Source organism: Callithrix jacchus, chromosome 1 (assembly GCF_049354715.1).
Source record: "Callithrix jacchus isolate 240 chromosome 1, calJac240_pri, whole genome shotgun sequence".
Lineage (NCBI taxonomy): Eukaryota > Metazoa > Chordata > Mammalia > Primates > Cebidae > Callithrix > Callithrix jacchus.
Window position 1 is genome coordinate 111,120,419 of NC_133502.1, and position 24,450 is coordinate 111,144,868.

At 39.4% G+C, this 24,450-nt stretch overlaps 1 protein-coding gene across 8 annotated transcripts in view; it reads right to left on the bottom strand.

Annotated features, from left to right (window-relative positions):
* Positions 1-24,450, bottom strand: part of SPATA6L (spermatogenesis associated 6 like) — a 71,113-nt gene that overhangs the window by 7,853 nt on the left and 38,810 nt on the right. For all 8 annotated transcript variants that reach the window (XM_078368427.1, XM_078368426.1, XM_054255879.2 and 5 more), the window contains 6 exons: positions 23,133-23,257; positions 16,421-16,498; positions 11,769-12,002; positions 9,073-9,175; positions 6,007-6,041; positions 5,068-5,255 (listed from right to left, as the gene is read on the bottom strand). In XM_078368427.1, coding sequence (XP_078224553.1) covers positions 5,068-5,255; positions 6,007-6,041; positions 9,073-9,175; positions 11,769-12,002; positions 16,421-16,498; positions 23,133-23,257 — 763 coding nt within the window. The remainder of the gene's footprint in view (positions 1-5,067; positions 5,256-6,006; positions 6,042-9,072; positions 9,176-11,768; positions 12,003-16,420; positions 16,499-23,132; positions 23,258-24,450) is intronic.

Below are 24,450 nucleotides of genomic sequence, written 5' to 3' on the forward strand. Positions count from 1 at the left end.
AAATCCTAAAGTCTGAGGTATAACTAAGCTAAAAGTGTACATAGCAATTTAATAATGAAAGGCACAGATACTGTTTTCTAAAAACACTCAAAGAATTATAGCCACTTGTGGTCAGGTGCAATGGCTCACACCTATAATCCCAGCACTTTGGGAAGCTGAGGCAGGTGGATCACTTGAGGCCAGGAGTTCCATACCAGCCTGGTCAACACAGTGAAAACCCATTTCTAATAAAAATACAAAAAATTAGTCATTGTGGTGGTGGTACATCTGTAGTCCCAGACACTTTGGAGGCTGAGGCATGAGAATTGCTTGAACCCAGGAGGCGGAGGTTGCAGTGAGTCGAGATGGCACCAGTATACTCCAGCCTGGGTGACACAGTGAGACTCTATCTCAAAAAAAAAAAAGGAAAGGAAAAAAGATAATCTTTAATTAATGTACAGTAAACACTGGAAATGACAGGAACATCTGGAAATTTAGTTGTTACTATGGCTACCATACGAATGACCGCACTGTGCAGCTGCCCCTCTGTTTGGCTGGTTCCGCCCCACATCCGGGCCTCCATTCCAGCTCTCTCTGCAACAAGCATGTCCCACTGGTTTCCAGGGAGATAAGACCAAGAGCATGAATGAATCTACACAAATCCAATGCCAAACCAAGAAAACTCATAGCAAATAGAAGCACCACCTAAAGCACTGCCCATGTTTAAAACTACATACATTATTTCTACACTTCTCTAAGAATTTTTTTTTTGAGCCAGAGTCTCATTCTGTTGCCCAGGCTGGAATGCAGTGGCACAGTCTCGGCTGACTGCAACCTCCGCCTCCCGGGCTCAAGCAATTCTCCCACCTCAGCCTCCCGAGTAGCTGGGACTACAGGCATGCGCCACCATGTCCAGTTAATTTTTGTATTTTTAGTAGAGATGGGTTTTGCCATGTTTGCCAGGCTGGTCTTGAATTCCTGATCTCAAGTGATCTGCCCACCTCACTTCCCAAAGTGCAGAGATTACAGGAGTAAGCCACCATGCCCAGCTTTTCTTGAAGAATGTTTAAGAGGAAGGAATAGAAATATATTGAAGCTATAAATAAAGCCATAATTTAAAAACAGCCACCAGCAGCTGGATACAGTAAATGTTTTTTCATAGGTTTAGAGTAACCAGTACCAAAGTGACTCCTATATTTGTTACCATGATTGTTACATGCAATTTATTTTACATTTGAAGATCTTGGAGAATGATGACTCAACAGACGGCAGCAGGGCTGTGCCTTTACTATAGCCTTCTCCATGGGATCTACCTTCTCCTCGAGCAATGTGGAGGGAGAGGATATGCTGAAGGGGCATGACACTATTCAGAAGGTGGATATAGGGAACAGGCGTGGCAGTGTTCCTCCCTCCTTTAGTACTACCATTGTTCACTCTGATAAAGCCTTTTCTACTTCTTCCATTCAAACCTTGGGCTGACTCTCACTCCAAAATTTGTCTCCCAATTCGTCCCTACAAGTTTGGCCCTTATTGAGTTCAGCTGCAGAAATGCAACAGGTATTCTCATGCACCCTTGTGATCTGTGCACAGAAAAAGCGATCCTGATAGTGCTGGGGTGGAAAGAGCGGTGAATGAGTGGAGGCACAGTGCTGGCAACACCCAGTGTCCCAGGAATCTGCCCCTATGATCACTCTAAAGCCAATGGGCAATGGGTTCTTCTGCAAGAATAGGAAGGACACATCCCTCATTCAAAAGAACTGTTTTTAAAATATTATCTTCAGGGCCACTTCTCTGGTGTTAAAGTGACCAGCTGTTTTAGTTTACCTGGGACTCAGGGGTTTCCCAGGGTGCAAACTTTTGGTACTAAAACCAGGACAGCCATGGGCAAACTGGATGGCCTTTCTGTGGTTGTGTTATTCTTTGTCGCTGATAATCATGGCCTATTTACAAACACATAGTCCAACTAGTCCCAAGTTACCAGTTTAGAGAGACTTTGGGCACAAAGAATTTTCTGCCTCATCAGAGACGGTCAATAAAACTCTGGTCTGCTGCTAAGACTCATCTTTCTGAAATCACTTGTGCCTACTCCTATGACTAACATCACAGAGCGCCTCACTCCTTCCAAGCAAAGCTCAAACTCCTTAGGTCAGCCAACAAGGTCCCCCTCAGAACTTTGAGCCCTGGCACCCACTTTCTCCCAAACTCATCTCACTGCTGGAAGCTGACAGTGCCCCTGCCTCCCATCTCCCCTCACTCACCTCCCTGAACCCTATCATAATCCAATCTTATCCCCTCATGGCCACAAGAAAGCATCACCTCCTCCACAAAACACTCTGGAAGTACCACCTTCTTGTTTATACCCTGGTAACTTTTGTTCCACAATATTCACAAAGTTCTGCCTTGTAGAAAGCTCTTTGCATGCTTTTCTATTATTATTTATTTTTTATATCTTCTGCTAGGTTGCAAGTTTTCAGAGTCAGAAGAAACGTCTTAAATGTTAGTGTTCCCATTCCAGGCCTAGCAGATTGAGTATCAATCCTGCTTTCCCTCTTAACCACGGATTTCATGTGCTCCCCACCCACATACTCAATTCCATTCCCAGTTGATTCTGACTCAGTAAACATGAGGCAATTCTTCTTTTAGCCAGTTGAGAATTGCTGGCCTGCTGCATAAAGACACTCAGGAAAGGCTGGCTGAATGAATGCATAAGCCATCTAATATGTATTTAAAAAGAAAAGAGCCCTTCTCAGATCTCTCTCCTGATGGAATTAATTTCCTCCCCCTCTGTCTTTCCCCTGCATTTGGATTGTACTTCTGTTAAGTACCTACCACAAATCTATCTGATATTCAGTGACATGGCAGTATGTCTGCCTTCCTGTCTAGTGTGTGGACCAGTGGAAAGCAGAGATGTGTCGTGATGCTGTCTACTGCCCATAACAGTTGACCAGTAACAGTGTGCTCAATACAGTCTCTCAGAAAAGCTTGCTGTACTGACTTTAAGGAGTTTCGGAGGTGTTATATATACAAGGCAGAGGGACAGAAACCATGGCTATCCCCAGTTCTGGCAGCTGAGAAGCATTTTATGTCTGTAAGAAGATGGATCTTTGATCATCATACCCATTTTATTTTATTTTATTTTATTTTAAGACGGTCTCGTTGCCCAGGCTGGAGTGCAAAGGTGCGATCTCAGCTCACTGCAACCTCTGCCTCCCAGGTTCAAGCAATTCTCCTACCTCAGCCTCCCAAGTAGCTGGGATTACAGGCATGCACCATCATGCCTGCCTAATTCTGTATTTTTAGTAGAGATGGGGTTTCTCCATTTTGGTCAGGCTGGTCTCGAACTCCTGATTTCAGGTGATCCACCCACCTCGGCCTCCCAAAGTACTGGGATTATAGGCATGAACCACTGCACCCAGCCCGTCACAGCCATTTTATTAAAGATGAGGAAACTGAGGTCTAAAAAGTTGAAGCTGGGCACAGTGACTCATGCCTGTACCCAGCACTTTGGGAGGCCAAGACAATTGCTTGAGTCCAGGAGTTTGAGAAGACCCGGGGCAATACAGTGAGACTCCATCTCTAAAAAAATTAGCAAGGCATGGTGATGTGTACCTGTAGTCCCAGATACTCAGGAGGCTGAGGCAGAAGGATTGCTTGAGCTGGGGAGGTCAAGGTTACAGTAAGCTGTGATTGTGCCACTGCACTCCAGCCTGGGTGACAAAGCAAGACCCCACCTCAAAAATAAAAATTAATTAAAAAAATAGATTGAGTAGCTGTGTGAAATCACCCAGCACTTAGAGACACTTGAACACTAGAGCGCATGTCTCCTGACCACTGCCAATTGAAAGTTCTTTCCATTCTTCATTTAAAACCAATCCTCTATAAGTCTTTAAATCTAGGATTATCTCCTGTACTTTGACAATCTGCTGAATTCCAGCCTGGTGGCAAAAGCATAAGACAGGAGGGGCCAGAGGCCAGGCACAGAAAGGGGTTTAAGTGTGTCTCTGACCACCTGTCTCTGTGCCAGAGTCAGTTTTTTAAAAATCTATGTTGTATTCTTTTCTTCTAATAAAGTAACTAATCAAAAGCTCACCATACATTAATTGATTTTATTAAAATATTTGATCTGACTTTCTTAAATTTATGATTTAACATTTGAATATAGAGTTATTTTGTCATTTCTGAAAACACTAAGAAAGGATTGCCACTTTCTTAGTCTACCTCAAAGTTAATATAATTCCTGTAAACATTTCAGGGTTAATGTGATTCTGGGATATATTTACTCTGAGTCTCTTTGTGAGCAATTGTGTTATTTTGGTGGGCAGAGTTTGCTTCTTATTCTCGTCACTAATAATGCAGAGAAAAGCAGATTGGCATATCATTCATTCAAAACAATGATCTTATAAATATTATTTTCAGTGCCACTTCCCTGAAGTTGAAGTAACCAACTGTCCTGATTTGCCTAAGACTCAAGGGTTTCCTAGAATGCAGGCCTTTCAGGCTAAAATTAGGTAGACCCAAGCAAACCAATGGTTCCTTACTCTACTAGAGACTGCAGTTTAGCAAAAAAAGATTTCTGCTCTTACTCTCTGACCTGCTCTCCAGACATATGCAAACGCATTTTTATTGTTTGTGAAAATAATGTAAACAAAGAAATCAAGTCTAAACAAAGATTATACACCTACATGTTAACAATATTGGTCTTTGGGCAGAAGGACTGTGTAATTTTTTTTCACTTTTTTTTTTCTGTAATTTTCAAACTTCCTGTGGTGAACATTTTAGTACTGGTAAAATAAAAAGGGTTAGTTTTTAAATTTATGACAAATAAAAATGGGTATCTAAATACTACCTATGTCAAAGTTAGATGTCTATCCCATTTATAGCAAATATCCTGATATATGCTTTCCAGAGGCAAGAGGAAAGGCTCCACTCTGACTTTTGGGTAGATTTTTAAAGAAACAATCATTTTTTCATATCAAGGTGTCACCAGCTGAATATTCCTAAGAAAAGAAACTGATGAAATGACCCGGCTTTACCTCTGCCAGGCCATAATACACTCTTCTGGCAAACAGATGGGTGCTAGCCACTGACCTTTCTCGGAAAAGGGGTTGATCCAGAGGGCCAGGAGATCTGGAATGCTGGGAGGCAGAAAATGAAGCTTTCCCATGGAATCTGGCATCCCCTTGTTTACTGGGTGAGGGCTTTCCAAATTTACTTGAATCTAAACGTGATGATGACTTGCTCCTTAAAACAATCTGTTCATCTGGCTCTTTGATAACCTGAGTGACAATGAACATTATTTAGTTGTAATTTTGCTTCTGTTTGCTTAATTTAGAGCTGGGGATGGGGTTGGACAAGGAAGACAACTAGAGCTAATGTGACAGAATATTGGCCCAGGGATGTCCTGCAAATAGAAGAGGGTGTGGAGCAGAGAAGACCAGCGACAAAATGCTCAGGAGTTAAGACTAAAGAAAAATAACCAAAAGTCTGTATGTTTGGGATATATTAATAAACCAAAATAAACTCATGCTCTGAACTTTGATTTCTGGGGACTAGGGATTATTGGGTCTGGGAAGAATATAATTTTAACAAAATATTTAAGGACTATGGCTTAAGAAATATAGTATACTCCATTTTCTTTGTGTAAATCTGTTCTCATCTTGTGCCATAGAAATTTAAGCTTCACTTTGACAAACCAATCAAACTTCAAGAACAAGTGATTTGCCACCTCTATGTATAAAGGTACTTGATTAAAGAAAAAGCAATGAAAATAACTACCAATAAAGTAGGTATTGGGTATAGACACACTCTCTTTGGTGATTCACCCTACTTATATAAGGGACACAAACCACTAACCCCAAAACAAAGTATAACATGGCGTCTGGACACATCTTCATGTAAACACTAAACTACAACAATTCCACCTAAGCAGACTAACTAGAAATATCCACCACTGATTGGAAAAAGCACAATAATTGATATAAGATAGCTGGAAGTAAATCATTTTACAAATTCTACTTCTAAAATTACCTTTATGTTAGCTGCAAGGTTGTCAAGAGAAGAAGCTATAAGAAAGAGGAACAGGTGTTTCAATGACTCATTAATACCATTTCACTTTAAAACTGCCATTATATTTATTCAACAGCAGTACAAAAATTTTAGACAATGAATGAATTATTTAAAAACTTAAATGTTCCCTTGTAAATTACACTATCACTTTTAAGTCTCCCTTGAGAGGTCAACAATGAGGTTTTCTTTTCAATGACAGAATATATGGAAGAGGGAAGGGTAAAGCAAGTCTAAAGTGAATGTGGAAGTTCAATAACCCTTAAGCAGCCTAAAAAACTCATATTTGAGCAGGTGCCCAAAACCTGAAAGAAAGCACTGTGGTCTAATATAAAATGTATAAACTCTGCCTCCCCTGCCACTTTCTTTGGGTTTCATGGAATCCCATTTATGCAGGAGCTCTTGAATATATTTGTCCAAGATGGACACAATGTTAAATTGAGACAACAAATATGTAACAGCTTGGAGAAACAAAGAACACAGTAAAAACAGAAATCATTATGATGACCCTCAATGATCATGATATGTAAGTAGACCTAATGCTGGAGTACAGTAAGGCTGACTAGGAAATTAAGTACAAAATACATATAGGGAAAGTGAAAACTAGGTTGGGCATTTCCAGGTTGATTTAAAAATGTTTTTAAAATGAGTATTTGTAAGGCAATGCTAAGGTCACCATGGCTTCCCCCAATGTGACCGGGACTCAGGCAATGACAAGGGACTTTTTCTGGACTGCTGATCCCCCTCCCCATGTCACTGGTAGATATAAAATGAGATTTTTTAAAAGTCTGACCATTTTCATTTCCTTTGGGCATACGCATATGTATGTGCCACCTTGTCCCAGGAGCTCTCTTCTCTCCCACCCCCAGCTGGGCAGAGAATTAGCAATGCTAAGGCCCTTTCAGCAATAGCCACAAACCTGCCCTGTGGCCTCATAACCTCCTTCCTACTGGTTTTGAGCCCTTCCTTTCACAGGAGGGGCTTGCCTTCATTCCCTTGCTTCTCAAAGTGCAGTCCATGGACCAGCAGCATCCGTATCACCTGGAAGCTTGTTAGCAAAGGAAAATCCTAAGCTCCACATCAGCCCTACTGAATCAGAATCTGCAGTTTAACAAGAGCTCCAGGTGACTCAAATGCACATTCAAGTTTGAGAAGCACTTCTGTGTTCTACCTTAGGCCTGGATGAATGAGCTGACAGGTGACCTAAGCAAAGGTCTGGCTTGAAAGCTACAGAGATTCCAAGGGTCTGAGCCCATAGGTTTGAACGTCTTCTCTAAATGTAGGTAGGCCAAAAACTTGATGTGTGACCTTTACACACATTGTAACCTCTCCGGAACCTTAGTTTTCCACCTGCCAGGATTAAGAAAAGACAAAGGCCGAGACCAATGTGATATGTGAGTCCCATCACAATAGAGCCTGCATTAACCCAGCTTGTCCTCCCCAGGAAAGGACATTTGCTGTTGCCTGATTTCTCTACAGTAGGGAAAACAATGCTGCTTTATAAGCTACACAGGTGATTTTCAATTCAAATAACTTAAATTAAATGCCATAGGTAATGAAGCACTTTCTGCTTCAAACCCTGTACTCTGTCCTTGGCCAGCTGCTGTCAAACAGCCACCACAGTCTAAGAACACTAGCTTAAGTCACCTTAAGAGACTTAAAAGTAGCCCCTTAAAAGTATAAACCTTTAAGTCTAAGATAAGAAACTCTATTGTCAGGGATGGCAATAGATGAAAAGTCCAGTACTACCAGCAGGCAAAAGAATGGACCACCACCATTCCTTTCCAGCCTAAGAATTTTGAGTAAGTTCAGGAATGACTGATCTTCACTGACACCACCTTCACTACTGCCATGATTCATGGATTTCAGTCAAAAGCCTACAAGGGATTCCTTAACCCAGTGACTCTCAATGTGTAGTCCAGGGATCTCCTCCAGGGGTTCCCAAGACCTTTCAGGAGATCTGCAAGGTCAAACTGTTGTCATAATAATACTAAGACATGATTTGCTGCTTTCATTCTTATTCTCTCATGACTGCACAATGGAGTTTTCCAAAAGCTACAATGATGTCATGGTATCACCATTTGGATGGCTAACGAAATGTGTGCTAGTCTATTCTTGTATTTTAAAAATTTATCAGTTTTAGCCGGGTGCAGTGGCTCATGCCTGTAATCCCAGCACTTTGGGAGGCCGTGGCAGGCGAATCACAAGTTGAGGAGTTCAAGACCAGCCTGGCCAATACGGTGAAACCCCATCTCTACTAAAAATACAAAAAAACTAGCTGGGCCTGGTGGCATATGCCTGTAGTCCCAGCTATTTGGGAGGCTGAGTCAGGAGAACTGCTTGAACCCAGGAGGCAGAGGTTGCAGTGAGCTGAGATTATGCCACTGCATTCCAACCTGGGCAATAGAGGGAGACTCTGTCTCAGAAAAAAAAAAAAATTATCAGTTCTTATTTCTAACACACTAAATACTGATATTATCCACATCAAGAAAAGCTCTTTGGGCTCCTCAAGAATATTTAAGAATGCAAAAGGGCCTGAAATCTAAAGGTTTGAGAACACCCTGCCTTCATCTAACTGCTTCAGATAGAGTTGGCTTCCCACCTACCTCACATGAAATCTTCTAAAGCAAATATTACATCACCTGCTCACCATCAATATCCTGTTTTTCTCCATTAAGAAAAATGAAAAGCCTTATTTATTAGGCATCAATGGCGACTCTGCAAGGAGTTCGCAGCAGGACAAGCTGTACTCTGCTTTCCCAGCCCAGCTAGGGAACGATTGCAACCACAGCTCACTCAGCATGCCTCTCAGAACCGTGCCCTCCAACGGTAAGGGGAACTCAGACAGAAGCTTCTCAGCTGACTGTGCTTTGTGGGAATACTGCCCTGGAAATTCCACAGCTGGCAAGTACTTGAGAATTAGGCCCAAAGTTCCCAACTTAACCTGTGATTCCTCAGAATGAAAGAGTATACATAGGACACATTTGTGGCCATAGAGAAATGTACAGGAGTAACAAGAAACTCAAGTACCTCTTCTCATTGGAAACGGAAAGTCTGAAAACTTAGATTTTCTTCTAGACCTCCTCAAATGATGCTCTGAAATATTCTCACCAAAGGGCTTTGCACTGTCCACCTGAAAGTAAAGGAAAGAAGACTAGAATCCACTGTAGCTTCTAGAACCCTCCCCTCATTACTGGTAATAACTGTCTCCCCTTCAATCACACAGTTGTAAAGAGAAGGCTGGAAAACTATCTACATCACAGACTCCAAGTGTGTTACATGTTATGCCTAAAAGAAGAAACTGTCCTTCATTGAGGCTAGAACATTGAGGACATGGGCTAAACATTAGCATAAAAAACTATGGTTGGACCCACATTATATTCCAACAACTGGTAAGGATCCCACACAGAAAGAGAGCAAGTGAAACTTTATTTCACAATCTCGTAAAATAGGACGGCATCTCATATTCCTTAAACACTATGAGTAGTGCTGGCCTAAGTGGGGTCCTCACTGACAGCAAGGGAATCCCACAAGATGACATTTCTACTTTGCACATTCGTTTCTGGGCTGAGTGTCTACATTCTTGAAAAAAGAATAATGATAACTATGATTTTACCTATGGTGACTGACCATATTTTCCTAAAGAAAAATTGGGTAACATGATCTGCAAACAGGTCAAAATACTTGAACTAGGGACTCTTCTAAAATATCTACAATATAGAGTTGCTGAATTTTTTTTACTTTGCTTACTTCCGTGTTTTTAAATTTTAATAAGGCAGGTTATAATGTTACTTTTCATTCTACTTTAATATACTGACTTGAATTTACAGTCTTTACAGCATCAGGTTTTCTAAATTTTAATGCTTCTACTTAAGGAAATATCACATATCAGAAAATCTAACTAAATAAAAAAATTATGTAAAATCATTGATAAAAGAGCTTGGCACATAGGAAAAGCTGTATAAGAATTTGTCAAATTAAATAAGTATCAAGCAAGTTTTAATCCCCTAAGAAATCTACCAAGATTTTAAGGTTACTTAGTTCATAAAGACATGGACTAAAGTTGTATTTTACAATAATTTGCATCAAATGAAGTAAATCAGATTTATTTTCAATAAAATGAAATAAATGAACTAAATTAGATATTTTACGGTGCCATGCTTAAAGATTGGTCGTTAGATTTTTAGCCAAATGTTATTACCCAGGCCTCCAAGACAACAGCTGTTGTATATTTTTTGTAGGTAGCTGTTCGGCAGTTTCTAGCCAAACAGCTCTGTTCTACCTACAAACCAACTCTACATACAGTCATCTCAACAGCACCTTCACTTCAAGACTTACTACACTTCACAGTCTCTGTCTAATACACAAACATTACCAGGGGTGGCTTTAAATCAAAATAGCAATGTAATGATACTATTAACAGTTAACATTCTGGAGAATAAGTCATTAATTAGAACATGAAATGGTGTTCATGTAGACTACAAAAGAATACAGAAAATTTTTAATATAATGTTAATTGGAATATATAGGAAAACTAATCTGTACATACAGTAAAATTACAACTTTGTGGAAAAAATAAAGCCTATGAATGCAAAAATAAGGCAGAGACATTGTGTCAAATTAAATCAAGCAATGATTTTATTATACTGGTGAGCCAATGGATAATTTTTTTCTTGAACTTTTCCATGTTTTCCGTTACTTTTATAGTAGCAAAAAAATTGTAGGCTGGGTGCAGTGGCTCATGCTGTAATCCCAGTACTTTGGGAGGCTGAGGCGGGTGGATCACCTGAGGTCAGGAGTTCGAGACCAGCCTGACCAACATGGTGAAACCTCATCTCTACTAAAAATACAAAAATTGGTCAGGTGGGGTGGTGAGCACCTATAATCCCAACTACTCAGGAGGCTGAGGCAGGAGAGTCACTTGAACCCAAAAGGCAGAAGTTACGGTAAGCTGAGATCATGTCACTGCACTCTAGCCTAGGTGACAGAAAAAGACTCAGTCTCAAAAAAAAAAAACTTGTAAAGAGACTAAGAGAATTAGTGTGATTAAATTTACCCACTACTACTTGAGGGCAAAATCTAAGATGACTTTAATTAAGGGCTTTGAGTATGCCACAACATTGCTTCTTCCTGCAAACAAACTTTTCTGGCTTTTCAAAGTATGGCCACTGAGCACCAATCTCATTCAGAAAATCCAGGAGGCTAAGTCAGGGGAAATGCTTGAACTTGGGCAGTGGAGGATGCCATGAGCCAAGATCAGGCCATTGCACTACAGCCTGGGCAACAGAGCAAGACTCCATCTCAAAAAAACAAAAAGAAAGAAAACTCAGGCAGTTTTCTTTAAAACTGACTAAGCTTTAGTTTTGGATTGATACAGAGTTCATGTCAACCTTTGTTATGTGTCTTCAACCTCTGTCAGTTCATTGACTCTTCGGGATAATGGCAAGTTATCATGTATAGACATTATACTCTGTTAATAATTTTCAAAAATTAAAAATAGGGATGGCTGACATTTACTGAGCAAATCCCCTGTAAAGGTACCTTTCTAGGAGTTTCCTGACAATGATCTAGGTAATTAACATAATTTAATCACAATTATTATTCAATTTGAAGTCCCTTTTTATTTAATATTACTCATTTGTTTTTATAGCTCAACCTTCCTTTATTCTACTCTCATCCACACCCTCACTATTGCAAAATACTCTAAAAAATAATTTTAGGCTCACGTGTCTAACAACAAATGGAGGCTTGCTTCCACTGAAGATTTTGAAATTATTTCCAAGGTTCAACTGAGCTGGCTGGTCCTGGAAGAAACGCCTGGTAGAATATGGAGAGGGAGCCCCAGCTTGCATGCCTTTGGGCAGTCTATTGAGATTATTCTCCTTTGGTTTCATCTTTATAGTATTTAATATTGGTTCATGTGACGTAAATAAAGGCCTTCGTGACTTATGTCTTTCTTCCTGAAACAACCAAACAAAAAAAAAATATTTTTTTAAACAAACAAAGAAAAGAAGAAAATTCTATCAGAATATAACTGTATTTAACTGAACTTTTACAAATTAAGGTAGAAGACTGGACATCTCAGATATATAAAACATAAACTTAAGGAAGGACATTTCTCTAATTTTTTTTCCTGTTCAGTTTAACATCAGTAGTATTTATAACTTGCTAGTATAATATATTCAACTAATTAACAGTCACCTTCATTTATAATAGGGGAAAGTTAGAAAGTGTCAGACACCTCCAATAGATACACGATAAAGAATTTGACTGACGGGTCTAGCAATTTCACTTCCAGGAATGTACTATAAGGAAATAACTATGGCTATATGTATATCTACAAAAATGCTTACGATAGTTTAAAAGTTAGAAATCAACTGTATTAGTGAGTAAGCAATTGTGCTCACTTGCAAATCCACCTCACCTGTATGAGACTGGTCCAGGGACTCTACAAACCCTCTTTTTGCTTTTCCAGCTGGTCTCTGTAGCCTCTGCCACTAGAGGGTGCTATAGAAAGTGCAAGGCTGGAGGAGCTATGGTGACTGGCTACTTTCAGTTTTGCATTCTATTCCTGTTAGCATCATTCCAGCAACCATTGTTCGCACTGACAGCTGCAAATGGCTCCACATTACAGCCTTTCCCCTATTATGCCAGACCTAGCTCCATTGCACCCCTTCAGACATAGCAGCAGCTGCTGGCCAAAGCCCCCTGTTCAGATTTGCATTTAGCACCACAGGAACCTTCCTCCGAGCTCCTGTGGCACCAGCAGTGAGCAGTGCCCCTCCTTAGAGATCTGAGTCCCAGCTCATCAGAGTCCCACCTTTGAATTCCTGAAGCATCCAGGAAAACAGCCCCTCTCCAGAAATCTGGGTCCCATTTCTGCAGTCTCTTCTTTAAGCTTCTGTGTTCTTCCTGACCCAATATCTTCCCTTTGTTTTCCCAGCCCTAAAGGTGGAAGCTGCTTCCTGCAGTTACTCTGTTATTTCAGCGTTCCCCTTTTATCTTTCAGTCTTCCCACCCCTGTTTAGCCTTTTTTTTTTTTTCCTTTTTCTTTGAGATAGAGTCTCACTCTGTTCCCAGGCTAGAGTGCAGTGGTGCAATGTCGGCTCGCTGCAACCTCCTGATTCCCTGGTTCAAGTGATTCTCCTGCCTCAGCCTCCTAAGCAGCTGGGATTACAGGCACTCACCACTACGCCCAAATAATTTTTATATTTTTAGTAGAGACGGGGTTTCACCATGTTGGCCAGGATGGTCTTGATCTCCTAACCTCGTGATCACCTGCTTCGGCCTCCCAAAGTGCTGAGATTACAGGCATGAGCCACTGCGCCCCACCAGCAATTTTTAAAAATTAAATCTTTCTGTCACAATCACAAGTTTGGTATGGTTTCGTGACTGGACCCTTACTGATATATCGATTAAGTGCTCAACAAAAGGAAAAGACTGGCTGAATAGATTATACTATTTCCATATGGAATACCAGGAAGCCATAAAAAATTGTCTGGCATCTTGGGGACATGAGAAAATGTTCGTGATAAATTAAATGAAAAAAAGAAGGGTACATTCCAAAGCAACGATGTCTTAGGGAAAAAAGAAAAACGAAGGGTACAAAATAATATGCACTGCATCGTGATCTCAATCTTTTGTAAAAGTATGTATGTGTGTACAGAATATACTAAAAAACATTAATGCTGATCTCTAAATGGCAAGAATGAGACAGGTTTTTTTTAATTTTTGGTCCTTTTTGCTTATTTATCTTTGTTTTGTAATTTTCTAAAATAAAGTGATATTTTATTTTAAGAAAAAAACAGACTGAATGTGGTGGCTCATGTCTGTAATCCCAATACTTTGGGAGGCTGAAGCAGAGGACCTCTTGAGGTCAGGAGTTCAAGAAAACAAAAACCTATTTGTTTAAAAAGTTAACCCTGAAAGGAAGACCTATACTAGGAACAGAATTTAAATGGTAGAATGGAAGAGAAAGAAACACTGAACAATTGCTATAAACATATCACAAATAAATTGGTGAGAAGATAGGATAAATAAGGATAAATCAAAAAGCAGATAATGCCTTCCTTAAAATTAATCATCAGTCTCCCATTATATGAGTTATTATGCTGAGAGGATTGATAGATTTGTACAGATTATTGGCTCTTCTCATTCAATAGCCCTTAACACACAGCCCACATTTTCAAGGTCTTTTCTATGACCATACATGGGATCTGGGATAAGCATTTTGTTTCACTTACAGGTTTTACTCTACCCTGTCCCAGTTTCACACACTACCTTTATTTCTTCTCCATCTTGTCTAGAAAGGATTTTAAATGGCAACAACATTGTATACAATAAGGTAAAAGCAAAACAGAAAGAAATTGGGGTGAAGGGACACTAGGACTGAAGAAGACAGTAAAATTGCGGTAGTACACATGGATGCCCTAAGACCCATCACGCTTACCAAAGATGGACCATGAATACAATTCTGAGTGTCAGCCTCAGCAAAAGAAAGATGGCCCCATGTTTACTGCAGCACTATTCACAATAGCCAAAATTTGAAATCAACCTAAGTGTCCATCAACAGACAAATGGATAAAGAAAATATATACACACAATGGAGTACTATTCAGCCACAAAAAAGAATGAGATCTTGTCTTGTAACGACATGGATGGAAGTTGAGGTTATTATATCAAGTGAAATAAGCCAGGCACAGAAAGACAAACATCACATGTTCTCACTTATTTGTGGGAGCTAAACATTAAAACAACTGAACTCATGGAAACAGAGGGTAGAATGAGAGTTACCAGAGGATGGGAAGGGTAGTGGGGGGTGGGGATGGTTAATGAGTACAAAAAAAATAGACTGAATAAGATCTAGTATTTCATAGCACAACATGGACTATATAGTCAATAGTAATTTAATTGTAAATTTTAAAGTAACTAAAATAATATAATTGGATTGTTTGCAACTCAAATGATAAATGTTTTAGGTGATGGATACCCCATTCACCTTGATGTGATTATTACACACTGTATGCCTATATCAAAATATCTCATGTACCCCATAAATATACACAGGTACTATATATCCATAAAAAACTAAAATTTCTGGCCGAGTGCAGTGGCTCACCTGTGTAATCCCAGCACTTTAGGAGGCAGAAGTGGGCAGATCACAAGGTCAAGCCATGATGAAACCCCATCTCTCCTAAAAATACAAAAATTAGCTGGGCGTGGTGGCGCACGCCTGTAGTCCCAGCTACTCGGGAGGCTGAGGCAGGAGAATCGCTTGAACATGGGAAGTGGAGGTTGCAGTGAGCCAAGATCGGGCCACTACACTCCAGCCTGGCGACAGAGTGAGACTTGAGACTCCATCTCAAAAAAAAAACAAAAACTTAAATTATAAAATTTTTATTTTATTTATTTTTTGGTTTTTTTTGTTTGTTTGTTTTTTTAGACAGTTTCACTCTGTAACCCAGGCTGAAGCACAGTGGAGCCATCTCAGCTTACTGCAGCCTTGACCTTCTGGGCTCAAGTGATTCTCCTAGGTCAGCCTCCCAAGTAGCTGAGGCTACAGGTGCATGCCACCAAGCCCAGCTAATTTTTGTATTTTTGGTAGAGATGGGGTTTCACCATATTGCCCAGGCTCTTCTGTAACTCCTGACCTCAAGTGATCCACCCGCCTCGGACTCCCAAAGTGCCGAGATTAAAAGCGTTAGCTACCACGCCCAGCCTAAAATTTTTTAATTTTTAAAAAAGAAAGATGTAAACTATTGTTCATAAGATCAAAAGTAAAAGTCGGCCGGACTCAGTGGCTCATGCCTGTAATCCCAGCACTTTGAGAGGTCGAAGTGGGAGGATCACGAGGTCAGGACTTGGAGTGAGACCAGCCTGGCCAACATGGTGAAATCCGTCTCTACTAAAAATACAAACATTAGTCGCACGTGGTGGCGGGCGCCTGTTGTCTCAGCTACTCCGGAAACCGAGGCAGGAGAATCGCTTGAAACCGAAAGGTGGAAGTTGCAGTGAGTGGAGAACGCGCCATTGCACTCCAGCTTGGGCGAAAAGCGAAATTACATCTCAAGAAAAAACAACAACGAAAAAAGTAAAAGTCATAGAACAACAACAAAAGCTAAGTAGCTGAGCTGTGATTTTAGCTTCGAAATCACCCTGCTTCCAGCTCTATCATGCTACCAAACATATGTGCCGAACATACTCTAATATGACTGGCTGAGCAGAGTTCGAATTACAGAAATTCAAACCTACTAAAAACTTTCCAAGTTTCTTCTTGTTTAGTTTCATGTAAACTTGATAAACTGAGTTTGGGCAAAAATTCTTTAAATTAAAAAAAAAATCCGGTCATTTCTATCACTAGATTTTTTATTGTACTTACAAGAAATCTGTTTCTGTGCAGAAACACACATTCTCTGATGGCTGTCCTTGTAGAAAACTCTATTTTGGGAGCAATGCCCTAAAAATAAAACAGCATAAAAAAGCAAATAAAATTACTAGAAACAGTTATTTGGCCATCTCATTCTAACTTGAAATCATACAAGAACCTAACTAAGTGGTTGGCATAATCTATACACATTATATAAAAATATATCTGTAATAAAAATAGCTAAATACTTATGTAGTGTATACTATGTATCAGAGCCAGGCCTAAGTAATTTGTACATATTAATTCATCTACTCCTAACACAATCCCATGAGGCAGGTTTTATGGTAGTATCTCCTCAACTAAAACACAGTTTTATGTAACTTGTCATCTAGTACTAAGTGCTATTAATTGAACCCAGGCATTCCAGCTCCAGTGTCCATGATGTTAGCTACTCTATTTAAAACACAGGAGCATGGAATTAAATGAGAATATCTAGGGAGAGGTGTGAATAGACAGTCTTCCTCTTTACCTACCTGCTTTGAAAAACTTGCTTTATATCTCATATCAGATACTTATATTTATTAGATCGAATTCCAAATTCATTTTGTTTCATTGATTTGATACTTCTATTTTTTGTCCTCAGTACCATTTGTCTAAAATACTGTGTTTTATATATATATATATCCTATCCTGTTTAATTTTTATAATCCTATAAGGTAGGTACAATTATTATAATCATCGTATTTTGTAGATGACAAAACTGAAAAATAGCCAAAAACTAGAAACAATCCAATTGTCCTTCATGGGTGAATAGATGAACTGTGGTGATTTACATAATGGAAACTACTTGGCAATAACAAGGAACAAATGACCGACACACACAACTACATGGATGGATCTCAACAGCATTCTTCTAAGTGAGAAAAGCCAGTCTCAAAAGGTTACAGACTGTATGATTCCATTTATGTGACATTCTCAAAAAAACAAAACTATGGTGATGGAGAAAAGACTAGTACTTAGGGTCAGGGGAAGGGTGTGCCTATAAAGGAGTAACATGAGGGGCATTTTAGGAGTGATGGGATTGTTCTATATCCCGATCATAGCAGTAGCTTTACAAATCTATACATGTGTTAAAATTTATAGAACTGTAGACCAAAAAAGCATCAATTTGTTGTATAATAATTTTTAAAATACAATTACTTTCCCCCAAAAAATGAGGCTTAAAGAGACATTAAAGCAACTTTCTGAAATGTACAAGGCTTATAAATGGCACCACAGTGACAGGACCAGGATCTGACTAAATTACACTCTCTCCATCTGACCCCATCAACTCACCTGTGGCCCCTCTTCATGACCTCTCTGCTCTACTCTTCCCCCAGAAAACACCACTTGGCCAAGTTACCTCTTGCCCCGAGGCACCTTCTTTCTCTTCTTTTCCATCCAAATTTTGCCCATCTCTCAATGTCTGGTCTCACTCTAATTCCTCCAAGTAAGCCGACAGTAGTCTCTCCCTCCAGTCTCTAATATTTCATTTTCATTTATAAAATTTATAATCAAGGTGCTTCCAAAAAGGGTTTGCCCCAGCTAAATAAAGCCCTCGAAGGAAAAGAAGTCGAATTGGATGCTTATTACATGTGTTAAGTGCTATTAAAAATTTCCAGAGGCATAATCTCACCTAATCCTCATATAACCTGTGTAGTAGACTACTGTATCCCCATTTTACACAGGAGAGAACAGGCGTGGAGAGGTTTAATAGTATGCCCAATGTCACTCAGGTGGGTAGAGACAGGATCTGAAACTCCACTGAACTGCAAAACTACCTTCTTTCCATTTCCCCATGCTATCTCTCGAGGGGCCTTGTGAATCAGCTAGTCCGCTTGTTTCCTGTGCATTCATTCATTCATGTGCACCTATCCTGTCTATACAAGTCCTTACAGGTACAATTTACATCTTTAACTCCTTTTTATTTTGCCTGTGGGATGCACAGTATGCACACAAGAGTGCAAAGCCTGGATGGCAATTCAAGGAAATGTTTTGGGGCATATAAACACAGGGGCCAAGATGCTACACAGAGTCAGACAATGCAAAGGGACATTTGATAAAGAATATACAATAATATGACTAGCACAGCCTCATCTCCTGTTAATGAGATGGTGCACATGAAGAAGGCAGGCAGTGTCCACAGTGCTACTGGTAGAATCACAAGACCCTCACACATGTGTCAAGTTCCAGGTCCTCCACAGCCCAGTGGCCTAAGCCCGAAAACATCATCTCTCATGCCACAGACTTGTGCAATCTTCTCATTGGCTCACAGGGAGACAGTATTAACCCTTGGATGACAGCACAATAAATAATAACATATTTATTGTACACTTAACTATCAGGTGTTGTGCTAAATACTATATATTACCTCATCTAACACTCACAATAATCCTAGAAGAGATGTACTTTTACAGTCCCATTTTACAAATGAGTAAACTAAGGCATACAGAGATTAATTTACCCAAAGTCTCACAGCCATTCATGACAAAACTGGGAACGAACCCAGACAATCTGATTCCACACTTAACTACTATACATGCAGCTGCCTAACAGATTCCTGATCCACTTTGCCTAGAGAGGAGGAAGGAAGTCCCCTGCTGGTAAGGAATGCACACTCTGTAACACATTTTTGTTTATTTTATTTGATCTCCACTCCTTGCAATGACTTACTGACAATAAAGAATAACGTATTTTCTTTTTCATACAGTGCTGCTTTTAGCATAACAGTTTAGAGTTGAAATTCAGAGACTATATCTTATCCACTCTCCTTACCAATGGAATGATGGTGATAATGGATAGGTCAATTAAAGGATTTAACAGAATTTTTCTAGAATCATTCCACCAAAAAAATAAAGAATAATCTTTTTAAAATGCTTTTTCTGCTCACCTTACAAAGTCAATGTTAACCTAACATGATAATAGATAATTGTGCAATCTTGTCACTGCCTCATAGGGAGACAGTATTATTATCCTTTTTTTTTTTTTTTTTTTTGGAGACGGAGTTTCGCTCTTGTTACTCAGGCTGGAGTGCAATGGCACGATCTTGGCTCACTGCAACCTCCGCCTCCTGGGTTCAAGTTCAAGCAATTCTCCTGCATCAACCTCCCGAGTAGCTGGGACTACAGGCACGCACGACCATGCCCAGCTAACTTTTGTATTTTTAGTAGAGACGGGGTTTCACCGTGTTGACCAGGATGGTCTCAATCTCTTGACTTCATGATCCACCCGCCTTGGCCTCCCAATATCTTTTACTATCTATTACCTAATAGATGAGACCATAGTATTATCTAATAGATGAGACTAGATACCATTGCAAAAATAAAAAATAAAAAAATTGACCTCACCAGGAAATGAAAAATACTGTTAAAGTATCAAGTGAAATAAAACAACAAAATATAGAAATACAAAGAAAAAGCCACATTCTAGGGGAGGAAATAAATCTAATTAATGAATTGATAAATTAGAAGAAAATAAAGTGAATGATTTTTTTCATGTACATGTAATTCATTCTTACTTCTTACAATATTAATGAAAAGAAATCAGATAGTGGGCTGAAATAAATATAAGAAAATGAGCATCTAATTCAAGGACATGTGAAGAAAAAAGAAAAAAAAATGAGCATCATTCAGTGAGTAAGAGCGCAGTCTCTGAAGCCAGACAGGCCAGCATGAAAATCCCTGCTCCATCACTCACCAGTTCTGTGACACTGAATGCATTTCTGAAACTCTTTACACCAGCTTCCTTCACCATTAAAGTGGGGAAAGAATAGCTGCCACCTCACAAGATGGAGAAGAACTGAATAGGATAATCCATGTAATGAGCTTAACACAGTGCCTGGTATACAGGTAGCACACAGTGAACATCAGCTTTTTTTTTTTGAGATGGAGTCTCACTCTGTCACCCAGCTGCAGTGCAGTGGCACGATCTTGGCTCATTGCAACCTCTGCCTCCCGGGTTCAAGCAATTCTCCTGCCTCAGCATCTGAGTAGCTGGGATTACAGGCGTCCGGCACTATGCTCAACTAGCTTTTGTATTTTTAGTAGAGATGAGGTTTCACCATGTTGGTCAGGCTGGAACATCAGCTATTCTGAAAGTGATGGCTCTTTTGTGTGGTATCTTGGAGGTAATCAGCTAATTGAAGATGAAGCTGAAGGCCAGGCACAGTAGCTCATCCTTATAATCCCAGCACTTTGGGAGGCCAAAGCAGGGGGATCACCTGAGGTCAGGCATTTGAGACTAGCCTGGCCAACATAATGAAACTTTGTCTCTACTAAAAATACAAAAATTAGCCGGGTGTGGCGGTGGGTACCTGTAATCCCAGCTACATAGGAAGCTGAGGCAGGAGAATCGCTTGAACCCTAGAGGTGGAGGTTAGTGAGCCGAGATGGCTCCATTGCACTCCAGCTGGACGACAGAGCAAGACTCTATCTCAAAAATAAACAAAAGAAGTTGAAGCTGAATATTTCCTTTCCAGCCACTGGCTGCGAGAAACTCATTGAAGGCGATGATGAAAGCAAACTTTTTATGAAAAGCATATGGCCACAGAAGTGAGATGCTCTAGGTGAAGAATGGGAGGGTTATGTAATCCAAATCAGTGGTGGAATGACAAACATGTTTTCTCTGGAAAGCAGGGTGTCTTGACCCACGGCCATGTCCACCTGTTACCGTGTAAGGGGTATTCCTGTTTTAAACCAAAGAGAATTGGAAAAAGAAAGTACAAATATGTTCAGGGTGACAATGTGGTCACCAGTCTGATCATTCTCAACTTGGTTATCATCAGAAAAGGAGAGAAGGATATTCCTGGACTGACTGACGCTATGGTGCCTTGTCACCTGGGGCCCAAAAGACCTAGCAGAAAAGATTGCACTTTTCAATCACTCTAAAAAAGATGATAGCTGCCAATATATTGTAATAAAGGCCTTAAACAAAGAAGGTAAGAAATCTAGAACTAAAGCACCCAAGTTTCAGTGTCTTGTTACTCCACATGTCCTGTAACACAAACTCTGGTATATTGCTCTGAAGAAACAGACTACTAAGGGAAATAAGAAAAAGGCTGCAGAATACGCTAAACTTTTGGCCAAGAGAATGAAAGAAAAATGCCAGGAATAGATTGCCAACAGATGCAGGCTGCCCTCTCTGCGAGCTTTTACTTCTGAGTCCAGTAAAAAATAAAATTTTTGAGTAACAAATAAGATCAGATCCCACCCTCCAAAAACCATTGCAATGGCAATTTATTTTAATTTGTTTTATAGAATGGTTGAGAGACGTTGAGTTCCTCTATCTTTTCACAAATTGTTTAAAATACAGTTTGATAAACTTAATTGTAAGAATACCTCTAATGCATGCAGGTATTTCCACACATTTAAAAACCCCTTTCTCTAATGACTAACTGCATTTATAAATAACTATAAATACAACCTCCTACAGGTCATTTTTCTTATTTATGACCATAAAGTTAAATAGAGTTAACACTCAAAAAAATATAAGAAAGTTTGTTTCTTCTTATCCTCATACTTAGCTGCATGCCAGCTCAGTGTTTGTAGATGCCTTTTATTTAACAGAGAACTAGGCAAACCAAAGTTACTATAACAAAGTATCCCCTAACTGATTCTCATCAGTTTTTATTCCCTGTCAGCTTCTAAAGAGCAATATCCCAATAACTCGAAATAAAATAATTAAAGGCAAGCTTCTCACATGTACCATGGGTTTAAATGATACACAAAGATATTGGAGAAACAAAGATAGTTTCAGTGAGAGTCATTAAACTCTCAAAGATAATGAAGGGCTTGGGGTTATAGTCATTAGGAATCCTGACTAGGACAACCTTTGATGCATGTTTGCTATTTGAAGTATTAGAAGCTCTGTCATGTTAAGCTTCACAGAAACAGAGTTCCTGACTGTTACATTAAATATATTCTACACAGTACTCTCAACAAAGTGGAAACAATAACACTTCATCTAATTATAATGATTGCAGTTCATGGGGTAATAAGAGAAAAGCTGAGTATCAAAATTTTTTATAATTCTCAAAGGTGTGGCCCTTTAAATGGAGATCATTCAAGTGATGTAAATGTCAAGAAAATCGTCAGGGTTGCTGTCGGGATAGAATCGTCAAAGACACATCAAAAAGAATATCTTGAATTTGGGCTCAGATAATGTCCCCCTAAGAGTTAAATTATCAACAGAATATCTGCTGTATCCTTTAAGATCCCATCAGAAATATAAATTTGTGGGCCTCTGTCAGTTTCCTCTCTGTTAAATGGAGACCATATCTGCCTTGGCTAACTTGAGAATTGTTGGGAGGAAAAAATCTTATGTAAAAAATTGAAAGCGCAAAATAAATGAGAGGTAACACAGCTACTATTGCTATGCTATTTAGTCATAATAGCTATGACTAAACAAACAAATCTTTCTGCTAATCTGCAACAAAAGGAGGCTTTTATAACTATATGACAATGTAAATATGGCAATGGTTTTAGCCTGATTAGATAAAACTGCCACCTCTCAGATCAATACTGGAAATCAGTATACTTTGGTACCTTGATTTGGGCATCTAGACACAGCTACTAAACAGAACAGCAGGGATACTAATCAAGATAAATATCAAACCCTGTCAGGAATAAAATGTTCAGGTCCCAAGAATTTTTCTCCTAACAGAAGCCCAGATGGGTGAATCACTTACTGGAAAACCTACAGCCGTCTTCATGAGCACGTCCCTATACCTCCTAGAATATGAAGGTGTCAGCTTGGGCTCAGGGAAAAGAAAATCCCGTGTGTTTTCTTCATAGCAGGCCAACTCATCCCATACTAGAAAGAAAGGGAAAAAAGCATAAATGTCTATATTTACAGCTCCAGGCTTAACAAAAAGTTTAGGCAGATGACAGCAGAGATGGCACTCAGGTAAAAATAGACATATTGATCCTAGCACCTGTTATTCAAGAGGAGACTAATTTCTACTACTTTTTATCTTGTGGATAATTTTTTAAAGCCTTCCCAAGTCATAACAGAGAAAAAAAAAAGATTAAAGAGGTGTTCCACAAAACAGAATAGGAAAATCTATCTTTCCATCTATTCATCCAATTTTTCCTGCAACAGATATTTACTAATATTACCGGAAGCCAGGCACTGCAGATAGAAGAGGAACAAGGTGAACATAGCATACAAAGTTTACAATCTAGACTGGGTTTCAATGTGTTCTGTGATACATGGATGCCAAGGACCCAGAAGACAGCAACAACTGTGGTTCTCAGGAGGGGTACCAACCCCAGGGACATTCTGGACATTTGTGGAAATATTTCAAGGGCAGGAATCAGAGGTGTGAGGGAGTCCTGCAGTGCTCAAGATACTCATGCATATCATGCAATCTTCCCATCCCCAATAACTTTCTAATATCCTACAGGCATTCTTGCAGGCTAAAAACTATTTAATTGTCTAAGCCTAGAACTTAACTCTGTGTTACATGTAAACACAAAGCACTTTTTTTACATGATTTAGAAATACACTGAATTTTTCCAAGTATCATGTAAATCAAGAAAAAATTGTATTTTATTTTGTTTGAATCTTTAACCAGACCTGTTTGACATTTTGAAAATCACGTCCCATCTAAATGCTTGATTATGCTTGACACTTACTTATTAACATACACATTTTATTATAAACCACTCTCCTTTTATTTCTCCTTTATGTTAGTCAGCATATTACATCAATATAATCAACTTATTTGTAAAAGTTGATTATATTAACTACAATATTATTTTCATTATTGCAAAAGGGATCCTACAAAATACTCATTACCAAAAGATCTTGGGTCTAATGGGATGGACATTTACTGAGCTGAAGGACAGAAAGCTACCATCTGAATCATCTTCGACCGCACAGCAGGTACCACGCAAGTGATGTGGACTGAGAGTGGTCCCTGCACAGAGGACCATCAAAAAAGTAACTGTAGCCAATGAGGCAGTTTTGCTATTTAGTTACTGCAAAGAATTTTTACTTTAAAA